The 17,297-nt window shown below is 23.1% G+C and overlaps 1 protein-coding gene across 2 annotated transcripts; it reads left to right on the top strand.

Moving 5' to 3' along the window:
• Window positions 1-664: 664 nt before the first annotated feature.
• On the top strand, window positions 665-16,196 carry LOC145188208 (COP9 signalosome complex subunit 2-like). 2 transcript variants are annotated; one of them, XR_016448990.1, is made up of 20 exons: window positions 665-768; window positions 842-955; window positions 1,121-1,198; window positions 2,154-2,207; window positions 2,351-2,512; window positions 2,658-2,735; window positions 2,827-2,910; window positions 3,305-3,325; window positions 3,449-3,518; window positions 3,651-3,715; window positions 3,848-3,899; window positions 4,040-4,118; window positions 4,226-4,278; window positions 4,620-4,673; window positions 14,559-14,602; window positions 14,716-14,761; window positions 15,211-15,247; window positions 15,379-15,437; window positions 15,612-15,683; window positions 15,793-16,196. XR_016448990.1 is itself a non-coding variant. In XM_090076084.1 (20 exons), the coding sequence occupies exons 1-20, from the start codon at window positions 724-726 to the stop codon at window positions 15,863-15,865; spliced, it is 1,323 nt and encodes a 440-aa protein (XP_089932210.1). In that variant the 5' UTR covers window positions 665-723; the 3' UTR covers window positions 15,866-16,196. The 2 variants fall into 2 exon arrangements, 1 of the variants encoding a protein (XP_089932210.1); XM_090076084.1 differs by having other exon boundaries at window positions 3,865-3,899.
• Window positions 16,197-17,297: the final 1,101 nt, after the last annotated feature.

Below are 17,297 nucleotides of genomic sequence, written 5' to 3'. Positions count from 1 at the left end.
TTGAACCTGTAGTTTTCTAGCTAATATTGTATATAGCTTATATTGTATAAAACTCATACAGCTAAAGTTAGCAATCCTTTTGAAACCTTGTTTTCAGTCCGAGGTAGAAAATTAGTTTTTATTTTGTAAATAAAAAATCGTTTGAGCATATTGAGCATACAGTAATAAATTTACTTGTTGTTGTTGTTTTTAACAGTATTTACATGGTTCAGCATATATATTTACCCATTAGCAATTTATTATAAAGTTCACTTCTAATATTTAAATCATTAAGAAACTCTCATCTAATTGTTAACTTTTAAACTTTTTAAAAAGTGTATCATTAAAAATAGTTTATAGAAAAATAAAAAAGTTAATTTATGTTTATTTATGTAAATTATGCTGATTTTTTAAAGTAAAGAATGCGCAAATATATGTGCCACACCTTTTAAATAAAATTTTAAAAACCTTGTAATTTATAAAAATCTTTAAAAAAAATTTTTTTTTTAATGTTACACTGCTAAAGTTAAACTTTTTATGTCTTTCATTTTGCCTAAATATTTACAAAGTTATGTTTTTAAAACATTTGTAGTTATTCGTTTGATAATTTTTATTTATTTAACAGTTTGAAATTTATATTACTATTAAATCTGTATAAAATAATATATTCATGTATATTTATATACATATAAATATACATGAATATATTATTTTATACAGATTTAATAGTTATAACAACTTGAAATGTCTGACGATGATTTTATGGATGATGATGAAGAGTATGATTTGGTGAGTTGCATTTTCCTGATTTAAAAAAAAAAGTTTTCTTCGTTATTGATAAATAATACTTCTGTTATTTTAGGAATATTCAACAGATAGCAACAGTGAGCCAGATGTAGATTTAGAAAATCAATTTTATAATTCAAAAGCTCTTAAAGAGGATGACCCTCATTCTGCCATTGAAAGCTTTAAGCATGTAAATTTATATTTTCTTGTTCTGGTTTTTTTCATGTCAAAAAAAAGTATTTGTTACCTTAAATTTCGATTGTCATGGCATAACAGAATGAAACATTGAATAACAAAAAGGTTTTACAAAGTATCAACAGCATTACATTGGTTTTCGATTGTGTTGTTCTTTCAGGTGTTGGAACTTGAGCATGAAAAGGGTGAGTGGGGCTTCAAAGCGCTTAAGCAGATGGTGAAGATTAACTATAGGCTGGTATACTGGTTATTGTTATAGTTATTACTATATGGTTCTTGTTGTCATTGTAATGATTTTTTAGTGAGGTGTACAATATTCATGTACTATGAATATTTTATATTTAACAAGTTGACTCTAACAAAAAAATAGCTATCAATTTGTAAATTTAATTAAAATTTTAAATTGATTCATTTAGCAAAAAAGCATAGTAAAAATGTAAAGTTTAATTCTCAAAATATTTAATGGTTCCATTGAATTTGTGAAGTGCTTTGATTGCATTGAGTTGATGGGAAAGTATGAGTAACTGTTCATCTGTTGTATGAGTAATAACTCATCTGTAACATATGAGTAACAACTTATCTATATCATATGAGTAACAATTCATCAATGCCAAATGGGTAACAACTTGTAATATGCTTGAAAAGAATTAAAAGAGAAAAAAGTAAATACTATCTGTCAGAAAAAATGGTTTTATTGCTTGATTACTCAAAATGGTATACATTATACAAAATATATTTTGATAGTAGGTGTTAAAACTATTTGTATTTATAGCTTAGCTTATATTGGTTATTAACTGTCTAAGTATTTAGAAAAAGAGAAAGGGAATTTTTTTACAAATCACTTTTTGCTTTAGTAGCAATTCTTAGTTCAGATTTGCATGATAAAAACTTCACAGTTGGAGAAAATTCTAGTTGCTCAAAAGTTTACACTTTTGTCATGTTTTTGAATTATCACAGTAAAGAATATTTCTCAAGATGAAAAAACATTTAAATCTGTGAAAAGAAGGGTGTATTTGTTGCATTGATGCATGAAACCCAGGCTAAAGTTATCCTGCTGTTTATCTAATCCTTTGTTACAATTGTATTTTTTGTTTTTCTGTTGTTTTTTTTAAAATAGTAATAAATGAAAAACAAATTTACAGTCATTGGTTTTCATGTTTTAATAAATCATGACTTCTTTTCTTTTGTTAAAGCAACGATATGATGAAATGATGACCCGTTATAAAGAGCTATTGACTTACATCAAGGTAAATTTCACTGATTTTGTTGATGAAGCCTGTGTTTTTTTGTTTGTTTGTTTTTTTTCCTTAAAAAGAATTGAATTAGAAAGGCTAAATTTACATTAACTTTTTTGTTTTAAAATCTTAAATATTTAACATTTTGTTTTTAGAATTCTGTAACTCGCAATCATTCAGAAAAATCTATAAACTCTATACTTGACTTTATCTCGTCATCAAAACAAATGACATTGCTGCAAAATTTCTATGAAACAACTCTAGAAGCACTAAAAGATGCAAAGAATGACAGGTTGTGGTTTAAAACCAACTGTAAAGTAAGTAGCTTGCTGTTCAATATTTTGAACCTGCTGTTTTGATTTTGTGTGTTTTATTTGTGATTTTTTTTAAATACACTAAATTGGAATTATCAACAAAATCATAATTTGTCATTTTCTTATTTCTGGTGTTAAAACTTTTTAGCTTGGCAAACTATACTATGACTTGGAAGATTACACAAAACTTTCAAGGATTATAAGAGAGCTGAGAAAAGCATGCGAAGTAAATTTTTATTTTATATATCTTCGTTTTTTTAAACTCACCTTAGTATCTTCATTTTCTTTTGTCTCATATAAGTATCTTTATTATTTAGACTGATGATGGCGAAGAAGACTTAAAGAAAGGAACTCAGCTTTTGGAAATTTATGCTCTCGAAATTCAAATGTACACTGCCCAGGTTAGGCCATTTTTAAGCACACTATGATTTTTATCCTAATGAGTTTTTTTACCTGTTTTCTGAATAATTCAATGATTTAAGTTAGTTTCCTTTTTTCATCTTATTATTGTTCATTATTATATGTTCATTATAATTATTATTATATATTAAATTCCTACCTTTGATTTTTTAATAAAAAGTTAAGAAGATTAGAGATTTAGTGAAAAGTTCTGTTCATACACATTTAAGATTGACAAAATGTACATACATACATACATACATACATACATACATACATACATACATACATACATACATACATACATACATACATACATACATACATACATACATACATGCATGCATGAATGTATGATTGATTGATTTCCTAATGAGTTTATAATATTTTTCTTAGAAAAATAACAAGAAATTAAAGGTAACATTTGTAAACTGAATTTTTAAAAAGTTAAAATTTTTTTAAAATTTTTAAAAATTTTTTTAAAAGCTGTGATTTCAGCAAAGTTAACATGTTAAATTTTGATTTTTTTTTTTTTTCAAGACACTATATGAACAGTCATTACACGTTAAGTCTGCAATACCACATCCTGTAATTATGGGGGTGATTCGAGGTAAACAAGTTAATTGCTACCTTTTAATTTTTATGATAATTTTTTTTTTTTTATTAATTTTTTTATACTTACTTTAAATTTTAATTTAACTTTTTTAAATTTTTCATTTTAAACTCTTGATTTTTCCTATAGAATGTGGAGGTAAAATGCACCTTCGCGAAGAAGAATATGAAAATGCAGCAACTGATTTTTTTGAGGTATAATGCAGTATTTGATGCTTATGAGTTTATTGAAAAAAATTTAAAAAAGTACTCTGTGCTGAAATAGACACCTTTTACCATAGTATTCTTTTACTCTCCCAATATACATTATCTGAATATTTATTATAGTAGCTCTTCTCTTTCAGGCATTCAAGAATTACGATGAATCTGGTAGTCCAAGGTTTGCCTTTCTTTACTTTTTTCAAAATTGTGGTCAAGTTTTTCTATGAGCACTTATAATGCTAGTTTTAGTACTTCATTATATTCCATATTAATAAGTTTTGCATTTTCTATATATAGCGTCTTTCAAACCTTTTTTAGACGAATAACATGTTTAAAGTATCTAGTCTTGGCATATATGCTCATGAAGTCTGACATAAACCCATTTGATTCACAAGAAGTACCTTTTAAAAAATTTTTAACACATATTTTTTTAATATTTTTATAGAGTTACTATATTTAAAGGTGTATTTTTTTACACTTTTGTATATTTATTTGTATTTTTAGGCCAAACCTTACAAGAATGATGTGGATATCCTTGCGATGACTAACCTAGTAAGGTAACAAAGCACTATTGATAAGTACCATGTTAGAATTACTTCAATTACATTACTTGTAGGTGATTGATAGGTACCATGTTCCAATTACATGTTTCTGTTAGGCAAAAGACAACAAATTCTTCAAAATTAAGATCACTTTTATTACATATCAATTTTCTTTGTGTTTTTTCCATTTTATTTTTTTCTTAAAGCTCCCTAGAGAATGGCACTTGCTATTTCACTCACACTCTGATTACACATGCACTATGTTTCAATTCTATGTTTCAATTACAATAATTTATTTCAATTTTTAACCTGTCATAACTAATTCACTTATATTTCATACTTGCTATTTTTTTCAGCGCTTATCAAAACAATGACATAAATGAATTTGAAAGGATTGTGAAAACCAATAGGTGTAAATTATTAATTATGCTTGTTAGTTATACTGATTGTATATGTTAATTATGCCAGTTGGTTAATTGTTAAAATTGTTTAAGTCATGGCTGTCTATATTAACAGTCCTCTTAAACATATAAGTGGAGACCTGGAACTGGGAGCCATTAAAAAAACATAAACTAAAGAAAATTTAAGGATAACTGAATCCTTGCTCGTAAAAAAAAATGTCTATAAATAGCAAAGCTGCCACAATTATATTAAAAAAACATTCCCTGGCTACTTTATCAATAAAACAAAAGAATTTCCTAAAAGAAAAAAAGGTGCTAAAAGGTGCTTACAAAGTAGAAATGAACATTTGCAGGGAAAATGCAAAGTAGAAATGAACATATGCAGGGAAAATGTAAAGTAGAAATAAACATACGCAGGGAAAATGCAAAGATAGAGTATAAAAAAATCTTTTCCTAGCTTTACTTTAAAGTTTATACCAAACAATAAATATAACATAGCAAGGTTGTAACAAAATTTCTAAAAACTCCCAAGCTATATAATAAAATTTTTTTTTTAATTTTTTCTATTTATATATATATATACCAAAACATATTTATATACATATATAATAATATATATATATATATATATAATAAAATATATATATTATATATATTTTATATATATTTATATATAGTATATATATATATAATAAAAAAATATTTTTAATTTTTTTTATATATATATATACCAAAACATATTTATATATATATATATAATAATATATTATATATATATATATGTATATGTAATAAAATATATATATTATATATATTTTATATATATTTATATATAGTATATATATATAGTAAAATTTTTTTTTTTATTTTTTTTATTTATATATATATACCAAAACATATTTATATACATATATAATAATATATTATATATATATATATAATAAAATATATATATTATATATATTTTATATATATTTATATATAGTATATATATATAATAAAAAGATATTTTTTATTTTTTTTATTTATATATATATATACCAAAACATATTTATATATATATAATAAAAAAAAAAAATTTATTTTTTTTATTTATATATATATACCAAAACATATTTATATATATGTATATATATATATATATATATATATATATATATATATATATATATATATATATATATATATATATATATATATATATATATATATATATATATATATAATAAAAAATTTTTTTTAATTTTTTTTATTTATATATATATAATAATAATAATAATAATAATAATTAGAGATTAAAGTGCCATTATTTACAACAATCACAATAGTGATGAAGTAATTCAGAAGCACTAAAACAAGTTAGCTATGAGTTTGAAAAAGCGTTTATAAAAAGTTCATATTTTAGTCTTTTTTTAAATGTTTCTAAAGAGGTTGAGTTTCGCGTGTTCATAGATAAACCATTCCAAATTCGAGGTGCAGCCATACAAAAAGAATTTGAGCCCAGAGAAGTTTTTTGCTGACGATGTGTAAGTTGACAACTGTCTAATGACCTAGTATTATGTTTTGAAGTTCGGATTTCTAGGAGTTCAAAAAGATATGCTGGAGATTTAGATAATAAAATTTTATATGTGATAACTGATATCTTATAGATTATTCTTTGATTTATTGGCAACCAGTGAAGAGATTTCAGCAATATTTCTGAATTTAAATGAATAGCAGAATTGAAAATGATTCGAGATAAGCTATTTTGAATTCGTTGGAGTTTTTTAATATTTTTTTGATTAGTACCAGATAAAAGACTGTTACAATAGTCAAGCTGAGAGTTAACAATGCCACATGCAATTGTATTTGCAGCTTCTTTAGTCAGACACGGCCGAATGTGGCGTAGTGCTCGAATATGGTAATTGCAGGATTTAATAGTGTTGTTTATGTGTTTGTCCATAGAGAGCGATGAATCTAGGGTGACACCAAGGATTTTTACTGAATTTATCATATTTAGTGTTGTTCCAGAAAAAACAATTTTTGAATCATTTTTATGCTTGCTAATTTGTTTTCTAGATCCAAATAAAACAGCTTCTGTTTTATTTGGGTTGAGCAGAAGTCCATTTTCTAGAAACCACTTTGTTAATGCATTAGCACACACATTGATTTTATTAATACTATCTATGCCTGGGTTGATGGCAGTATAAAGTTGGGTATCATCAGCATATTGATGATGATTGGTACCAAGCTTAGCTATAATACGATATACAGGTGAAACAAACATGGAAAATAGAAATGGGCCTAATACACTACCCTGTGGTACTCCTGTTGAATTTGCCATTAGTCTAGATTTTGTTGATCCAATAGAAACAAAAGATTTTCGAGAGTGCAAGTATGATGTCAGCCATTTTAGTGCAATATCTGTGACACCAAATTCATTTTTAACACGGGAAATCAGCAGGCTGTGATCAATTGTATCAAATGCTGAAGATATGTCCAGAGATAGGAGAATAGTGTTCAAAGCATCATCAATATTTAGCAGGATGTCATTGCATATCTTTAATAGTGCTGTTTCAGTTGAGTGATTCGATCTAAAACCAGATTGTAAAGGATTGAAGTTAATAGATGAAGTTACGTGTGGAAGGAGACGAGATAATGCAAGCTTTTCAAGAATTTTGGAAATTGTATTGAGATTTGATATTGGGCGTAGATTTGATAAGTCAAATTCTGCTAGTCCTGATTTTTTGGGAATTGGTGTTATTTGAGCAACTTTATATGAGGCTGGGAAAATTCCAGATTTGAATGAGAGGTCAGCAAGGCGAGCTATAATTGGACTGAAAAGTTCTGAACAAGATTTAAGGATGTTTGTTGGAATAATATCAAGTGGCGATGTCTTAGGTTTGAGAGCTTTGATTATTTTTGATACATCTGCAGGTGTGACTGTACCAAATGTTGTTAAAAAGCTTACCGGGGGATATAACTCAGAAATGAATTTAGATTTTGGGCTATTCGCAAGCCTTTCCTGGATAGTATTTTTTATACTTTCAAGTTTGTGTATGAAATATTGACTTATTATATTGCATTTTGCTTCTGGTATTGCGTTTTTAATTTTAGAGCTATTTAAATGTAGTAATTTCTTAATAATATTCCATGTTTCTTTCTGATTACCATATGCTGAATTTAGCTTTGCCTTATAATGATCACATCTTGATTTATGTATTGCTGCTGATGCCTCACGGCATGCAATTCGATATAGTTTTTTATCTGATAAGTTTCCAGTTTTTTTATAACAACGCTCCAGTTTACGACGTCTGATTTTTTTATTCTTGGCATCTGAAGACAACCATTTATCCTCATGTTTACCAATTCGCATTGAATATTTCCGAACGGGTGCTAAATGATCGAGAACAGTTGTTATATTTGATTTTATTTGTTCAGCATAATCATCCACATTGGTTTCAGGTGATAAGCAACATGGCATTACTTGCAATTCTTTTATAAAGCATGACAAGTTTAGCTTTCTAAAGTTTCGTTTTGAAAACCAAACAGTTTTACTCTTTGATGGTTGATGATAAAGTGTAACCTGAATCATATAGTGATCTGAAATACCCTCATCAGTTACTTGAATATTGTTGAGTGAAATATCATCATGTCGACTTATTACTAGATCAAGCAAGTTGGCTATACCGGTAGTAGGTGATATGCGAGTTGGAGATTGAACTCTTTGTTTCATGTTGTAGGTCTCTAGAATCTCAGCAAGTCTTGAATTGCAGGTTGTTGGAGTATTACCTGGGCAGTTAAAGTCACCACACAGAAGTATTTCTCCAGATAATGTTTGAAGTTCTTCTAGGAGGTCAGATAATTCGAAAAAGAAAATATTTGTTGGAATGATTGGATTTGATCGATAAATAGCAATAATATTGTAGATATTATTTGCCAGATTTAGTTTGGCAGATGTACGCTCATAAGACAGGCAGGTAGACAATAGTGAGAGTGGTTTGATATTTAAGTTGTCTCGGTATATTATTGCAATGCCTCCTCCACGATGATCTGATCGACAGTACTGAATTGTTTTAAAGCCTGTTGGGGCCATATCTTCTTGAATTGCAGTAGGGTCGTCTGACTTTATCCAAGTTTCAGTGAGTATAAAAATATCTAGAGAATGATTATGCACTATATCGTGAATGATAGCAGATTTTTTAATAGCAGATTGGACATTTTGTATACCCAAGTTTAATGTAGAGGATCTTTTAATTTTTAGATGTAAATTATATATATACCAAAACATATTTATATATATATAATAAAAAAAATTTTTTAATTTTTTTTATATATATATATACCAAAACATATTTTTATATATATATATAATAATATATTATATATATATATATATATGTATATATAATAAAATATATATATTATATATATTTTATATATATTTATATATAGTATATATATATAGTAAAAATTTTTTTTTTATTTTTTTTATTTATATATATATACCAAAACATATTTATATACATATATAATAATATATTATATATATATATAATAAAATATATATATTATATATATTTTATATATATTTATATATAGTATATATATATAATAAAAAAATATTTTTTATTTTTTTTATTTATATATATATATACCAAAACATATTTATATATATATAATAAAAAAAATTTTTTTATTTTTTTTATTTATATATATATACCAAAACATATTTATATATATATATATGTATATATATATATATATATATATATATATATATATATATATATATATATATATATATATATATATATATATATATATATATATATAATAAAAAAATATTTTTTATTTTTTTTATTTATATATATATACCAAAGCATATTTATATATATATATATAATAAAAAATTTTTTTTTATTTTTTTTATTTATATATATATATATACCAAAACATATTTATATATATATAATAAAAAAAATTTTTTAATTTTTTTTATATATATATATACCAAAACATATTTATATATATATATATAATAATATATTATATATATATATATGTATATGTAATAAAATATATATATTATATATATTTTATATATATTTATATATAGTATATATATATAGTAAAAATTTTTTTTTTACTTTTTTTATTTATATATATATACCAAAACATATTTATATACATATATAATAATATATTATATATATATATATATATATATATATATATATATATATATATATATATATAATAAAATATATATATTATATATATTTTATATATATTTATATATAGTATATATATATAATAAAAAAATGTTTTTTATTTTTTTTATTTATATATATATATACCAAAATATATTTATATATATATAATAAAAAAAATTTTTTAATTTTTTTCATATATATATATACCAAAACATATTTATATATATATATATAATAATATATTATATATATATATGTATATGTAATAAAATATATATATTATATATATTTTATATATATTTATATATAGTATATATATATAGTAAAAATTTTTTTTTTACTTTTTTTATTTATATATATATACCAAAACATATTTATATACATATATAATAATATATTATATATATATATATATATATATATATATATATATATATAATAAAATATATATATTATATATATTTTATATATATTTATATATAGTATATATATATAATAAAAAAATATTTTTTATTTTTTTTATTTATATATATATATACCAAAACATATTTATATATATATAATAAAAAAATATTTTTTATTTTTTTTATTTATATATATATACCAAAGCATATTTATATATATATATATAATAAAAAAATTTTTTTTATTTTTTTTATTTATATATATATATATACCAAAACATATTTATATATATATAATAAAAAAAATTTTTTAATTTTTTTTATATATATATATACCAAAACATATTTATATATATATATATAATAATATATTATATATATATATATGTATATGTAATAAAATATATATATTATATATATTTTATATATATTTATATATAGTATATATATATAGTAAAAATTTTTTTTTTACTTTTTTTATTTATATATATATACCAAAACATATTTATATACATATATAATAATATATTATATATATATATATATATATATATATATATATATATATATATATATATATATATATATATATATATATATATATATATATAATAAAATATATATATTATATATATTTTATATATATTTATATATAGTATATATATATAATAAAAAAATGTTTTTTATTTTTTTTATTTATATATATATATACCAAAATATATTTATATATATATAATAAAAAAAATTTTTTAATTTTTTTTATATATATATATACCAAAACATATTTATATATATATATATAATAATATATTATATATATATATATGTATATGTAATAAAATATATATATTATATATATTTTATATATATTTATATATAGTATATATATATAGTAAAAATTTTTTTTTTACTTTTTTTATTTATATATATATACCAAAACATATTTATATACATATATAATAATATATTATATATATATATATATATATATATATATATATAATAAAATATATATATTATATATATTTTATATATATTTATATATAGTATATATATATAATAAAAAAATGTTTTTTATTTTTTTTATTTATATATATATATACCAAAATATATTTATATATATATAATAAAAAAAATTTTTTAATTTTTTTTATATATATATATACCAAAACATATTTATATATATATATAATAATATATTATATATATATATATAATATATTATTATATATATATATAAATCGTGAGAAGTACAACAACAATTTAGCTCGTTTCCACTTTTTTAACAATCGCATTGCCAAGGCATGGAACATGTTACCAGATAAAGTAATCAGTTCTCCAACTGTCAACAGTTTTAAAGCGAACCTCGATAAGTTCTAATGTTACTACAGCTCGCAGCTTTCCTTTGTGAGAGTTGCAATATGAGCTTCACAAAAACTAACTATAATCTGACAATCTATTATTTATATTTGTCAATTATTTTTACTTTTGTTGTAACAAATATATACTACTACTACTATATATGTATATATAATAAAATATATATATTATATATATTTTATATATATTTATATATAGTATATATATATAATAAAAAATTTTTTTTTATTTTTTTTATTTATATATATATATATATATATAATTAAAAAATTTTTTTTCATTTTTTTTATTTATATATATATACTAAAACATATTTATATATATATATATATAATAATAAATTTTTGTTTATTTTTTTTATTTATATATACAGTGGAGAAAATAGAATGAGCCTCACCATGAACTGATCCAATATTTTGTAAATCTATAAGCAAGTTTATGCGGTGCATCTTTTGTATCCACACACATAAAATTATTGTTACAAACAACAACTTTTTAGATTATAATATAGAATAATTAAATTGTGGTACATTTGATAAAACCATAAAATTTATAATACTTGATAATTGCGGTAACAAATAGAATTAGCTTCATCAATAATTATTTTCAGTTTACTTGTATATTTTGATCTGGTGATGTGCATTTGTGACTTAGCTTTTTATTATTATTTGTAAGTTAAACAAAGACTGTGAAATCAGTGCTCATAAAGTTCTTTACATTTAGTTTTTGATACCTTAATTTGAAATGGGATGTGGTAAGCGTTTAACAAATGAAGAATCAGCAGTAATCAAAGCATAAAAAGATACAGGCTTATCTAATCAGGAAATTGCAAAGAAAATTAAAAGATTGCCAAGAGTGGTTAATAATTACTTCAAGATTGGGGTTGTTTATGGAGCTTACAAGGGAAGTGGTGGCAAATGTAAAATTGATAATCATACTAAACGAATTATTGTACGTCTTGCTGGTGCTCAGCACATGACTGCATTTCAAATTCATGCTGATTTACAATTACCTGTATCTGTTCAACGTGTGAGATAAATCTTACATGAAGATCCAAACACAATTTGGAAAAGTGTAAACCAAAACCAAAACTTACTGCTCGTCATAAAGAAGTTAGATTACAATTTGCAAAAGAACACGTCTTAGTAAGAAGAGTGGGATCAAGTTCTCTTTAGTGATGAAAAAAAGTTCAATCTAGATGGTCCTAATGGCTATTAATATTACTTGGACAATCTTCAAAAAGAGAAAGAAACTCGGATGAGTCATAACATTGGTGGTGGAAATGTTATGGTTTGGGGGGTTTTTTCCTTTGCTGGAAAACTTCCACTGGCATGGATTTCAACAAAAATGAATTAACAGGACTACATTGACTTATTAGAAATAAGTTTGCTTGAACATGGTGAGGAATTGATGGGTGAAAATTTCACTTTCCAACAAGATAATGCTACTATCCATAATTCAAAGCTTACAAAAGCTTGGTTTAGGGAAAAAAATATTTACATAATGGAATGGCCCACATGTAGTCCAGATACTAACCCAATTGAAAATTTATAGGGAATACTTTCTAGAAAGGTTTATGAAAATGGTAAGCAATTTGAATACACCTTGGACCTGAAAACTCGTATCAGAGAAGCTTGGAATGAAATATCTGTAGAAACTATCCAAAATCTTGTGACTAGTATGTCAAGTTGCATATTTGAAGTCATTAAAAATTCAGGAAGCAATACTAAATATTAAATGAGCGTAAAAACAAAATATTTTCTTTATTTCTTTGTATATAACGTTAATGAGGCTAATTCAATTTTCTCCACAAATCAAATACTTTTAATTTTTTTTCCATTTGTAATTAATTAAACATACCAATTTACAAATTTTTTAGTGTAGAAGAAGATGATAAAAAATAAAGTAGGTTTATTAATTGCTTCACTGCGATTTTTGTTAAATTAGAACAAAAAATAAAGGTGAGGCTAATTCTATTTTCTCCGCTGTATATACTAAAACATTTATATATATATAATAAAATATTTTTTTTAATTTTTTTTATTTATATATATATACCAAAGCATATTTATATATATATATATATATATATATATATATATATATAATAAAAAAACTTTTTTTATTTTTTTTATTTATATATATATACCAAAGCATATTTATATATATATATAATAAAAAAAAATTTTTTATTTTTTTTTATTTATATATATATACCAAAACATATTTATATATATATAATAAAATTTTTTTTATTATTTTTTTTATTTATATATATATACCAAAGCATATTTATATATATATATATATAATAAAAAAAATTTTTTTATTTTTTTTATTTATATATATATACCAAAACATATTTATATATATATAATAAAATTTTTTTTATTATTTTTTTTATTTATATATATATACCAAAGCATATTTATATATATATATGTAATAAAAAAATTTTTTTTATTTTTTTTATTTATATATATATACCAAAGCATATTTATATATATATATATATATATATATATATATATATATACTAAAAACACAAAACTAGAATATAGATTGTATCTGGATTGTTAGACTGTCTTGTGGAATAATATTCACCTAACGATAATATTCTTCTTTTTCAGAAAGTGGCCAGAAATATTTTTTTTTTGCTTATTGCAATTACGGTTACAATTCACACAGCAATTTTTAGGCATTTTTTTTTTTTTTTTTTTTTTTTTTTTTTTTTTTTTTTTTTTGTCTGTAAACAGGATAATTATAAAACTTTAATTTAAAAACTAAGAAGCAATTATTCATATAAAATAATTTAAGACTATTGTGTAAGTTCCCAGCCCCCCAGGTCTCATTTTACATGTTTAAGAGGCCTGTTTGTACAGTCGTTCATGGTTTAAACGAATTGCTTTTTGCAGGGCTAATATTATGGACGATCCCTTTATCCGAGAGCATATTGAAGGTTATTTTAAAACTGTTATGAGATTAATATACATTAATGTGTCATTATAGTATACTTTCAATTAATTTGACGATTATGAGATATTTGTAGAATTTTTCTATAATTTTTTTTAGATCTTTTGAGAAATATACGCACACAAGTTCTCGTCAAATTAATCAGGTACACTTTTTACTATGTTGAAGTAACCAAGTTCATACTCGCTATTTAAACTTATTTCTGCTTCGATTACTATGTAAGTATTGGCGGAACAAACATGTCAGACCTGCGCACATTGAGCAACTACGCAATGCATGGGTGTATCCAGCCTAGTCTATGTTGGCTGTTTGAAAATCATTATAGCGCTATGAGAAAAAAAGTTCACCAAAATGTATCAATTGCAGCGTCATCATAGTGTTTTGGAATTAGAATTTGTTTAGGAAAAATTTACACTGAGAATATATACTTTTAAAAAATAATTTTGGCATTCCCTTTTAAATTTACTAATGGCACAACTTCTATTTTTTGTTTGGTCTGAGAATGTTTGTTTCGGAAGTCAGAATGCTTAACTTTGAACTGCTCCCACTGCGCGATTTTAACGCAGCCTATTAAATTTTTGCTGTAATTTTTAGGCCATATAAAAGAATACATATCCCTTTCATCTCAAAGGTTCGTTGTTGTTTTGTTTTTTAATGGTTTTAAGATGGTTATTGATAGGTTTCAAATCAAAAAAGCAAGAACCTGTATTGTTTAACTCTGCTTACTTTAAATTCTACTATTTGTTATAAATATCTTTCTAGGAATTGAACGTGGATTCTACAGAAGTTGAGTTCTTAATTGTCCAATGTATTCTAGATAAGTATGTAATTTCTAGATAAGTATGTAATTTCTAGATAAGTATGTAATCTCTAGATAAGTATGTAATTTCTAGATATGTAATTTTTAAGTTAAGAATTCGTTGACTTTACAAATACTTTTTTAGAATTAGTCAAATTTTTTTTTTTATCTTTATGTCTTCTCCTAATTTTATTAGAACAATTCAAGGACGCATCGATCAAGTTAATCAACTTTTAGAGCTTGAGAAAGCGACAACTGGCATTGCAAGGTGGGCTCTTTTTCTTTAGTTATTGATTTTTTTATCTTCATTTTGAAATACCACAAGTTCAAACGAAAGTCTACACGATGATCTTTTTTTTTTTTTTTTTTAAATGCAGATTTTGCGCTCTTGATAAATGGACATCTCAACTAGATGCTCTTCACACTGCAGTCTGCAATAAAATCAACTGAATTAACTGTCCTGGATGATAAGCTAATGTTTTGTAGAGTTCAACCTAAATCTATAACGAACGCATTTCAGTGATTGAATTGGAACAGTGTTAATATTAATTTCGTAAACTCTAGAGATTTTTTTTTTTAAACCCGGATGTGATTAGCTGATAGTTATTTTAAAAATTTTCATTTGCTGAAAGAAAATAAACCGTTAGTGAAAAAAAATTTATTTAACAAGACTTGTCAAACGGATTCATTTTGTCTGCGGCGTATACAAATAATCTTGTTAACAGTTAAAAAACAGTTAAACAACAAGTAATTGTATTGCGGCTCCCGGTTAAAAAACAAAGTAATTTTAAATTTGTTTGGTTTAAAAAAAAAATTTAATATTTAATACTTCTTACAAGTTCTACCTTAAAATACAGGCCGAACAGCCATTCCACTTTCTTCTTTAGGATTTTCAAACCATTAGAAAGCTTCCAGTATTTAAAAATGTTGAACGCCTGGCACTTAAAAGATTATAAAATACGTAAGAGTTGATAATTTTATACTAAGTTAAGAAACATTAAAAAAATAAGCCCAATTTATAAAAAGTATTTTTAAAAGTATGCTTAGTTTAATTTTAACTAAATAAATTTACAGTTTTTCTGTACACAAGTGTCATTTTCAATGGGAAAATAGGGCGCACATTTTAGAAATGGTACAGAGTTTAGTTTAATTGAAACATCTCTTTTTTGAGTTTTCCCTTCTTGAGTGGTGTCTTTACTTTATTGTCAAGTTATAACTTGATTGTCATATCGTGAATTAGTCACTAACTTTGAATGCTTTTGAAGAAAAGGCTATTAAAAAGGAAAAAAGTCAATCCAAATTTAAGACAGGACAACAAAAAGATAAGAAATAAAAAAGGAAAATTACTTCAGCTAAGAAAAAAAAGCTCTTCTGATTACAAATCCACTTTTTCAATAATTAAAGTCACTTTTTTGCTACAACACTCAATACGCTCTTAATTTAAAATGGAGTTAACTCGTTTTGGTTTGGTTTTTAACTTGGTTCATTTCAGTTCAAAGAAAATATTTCATCCCATATGATCAAAACTTATTTCCTGTAGGAATTTTCTTCATTTTAGAGTTATCTTGCACGCAAATTCTTGTTTCCTGTCCTTTTTGATTATATTTCGCATTTTCATCTCTATCTTTATTATACGTCATTTTAATGCTCTATGTAAGTTTCTCCCTAAAAGAAAAAAATTGATGAAATTGATCTATTTATGTAAATTTTATGTACCGCGTTGTTGCAAATCTCGAGAGATACGTTAAAAATTAATCAAGTTTGTCACGTTTTTATTACTTTCTTTGAACTTTTTAAAATAATTAAGAAACACAGATCACAATAAAAGATCACAGCTGCATTTTTGTTACCATTTATTAGATGAAAAAGATTGTTTGCTTAA

Source organism: Hydra viridissima, unplaced genomic scaffold (genome assembly GCF_058129835.1).
Source record: "Hydra viridissima isolate aposymbiotic clone 2 unplaced genomic scaffold, HvirCarnegie_v1 scaffold_1, whole genome shotgun sequence".
NCBI classification, from domain to species: domain Eukaryota; kingdom Metazoa; phylum Cnidaria; class Hydrozoa; order Anthoathecata; family Hydridae; genus Hydra; species Hydra viridissima.
This window is presented reverse-complemented; position numbering and strand designations above follow the sequence as displayed.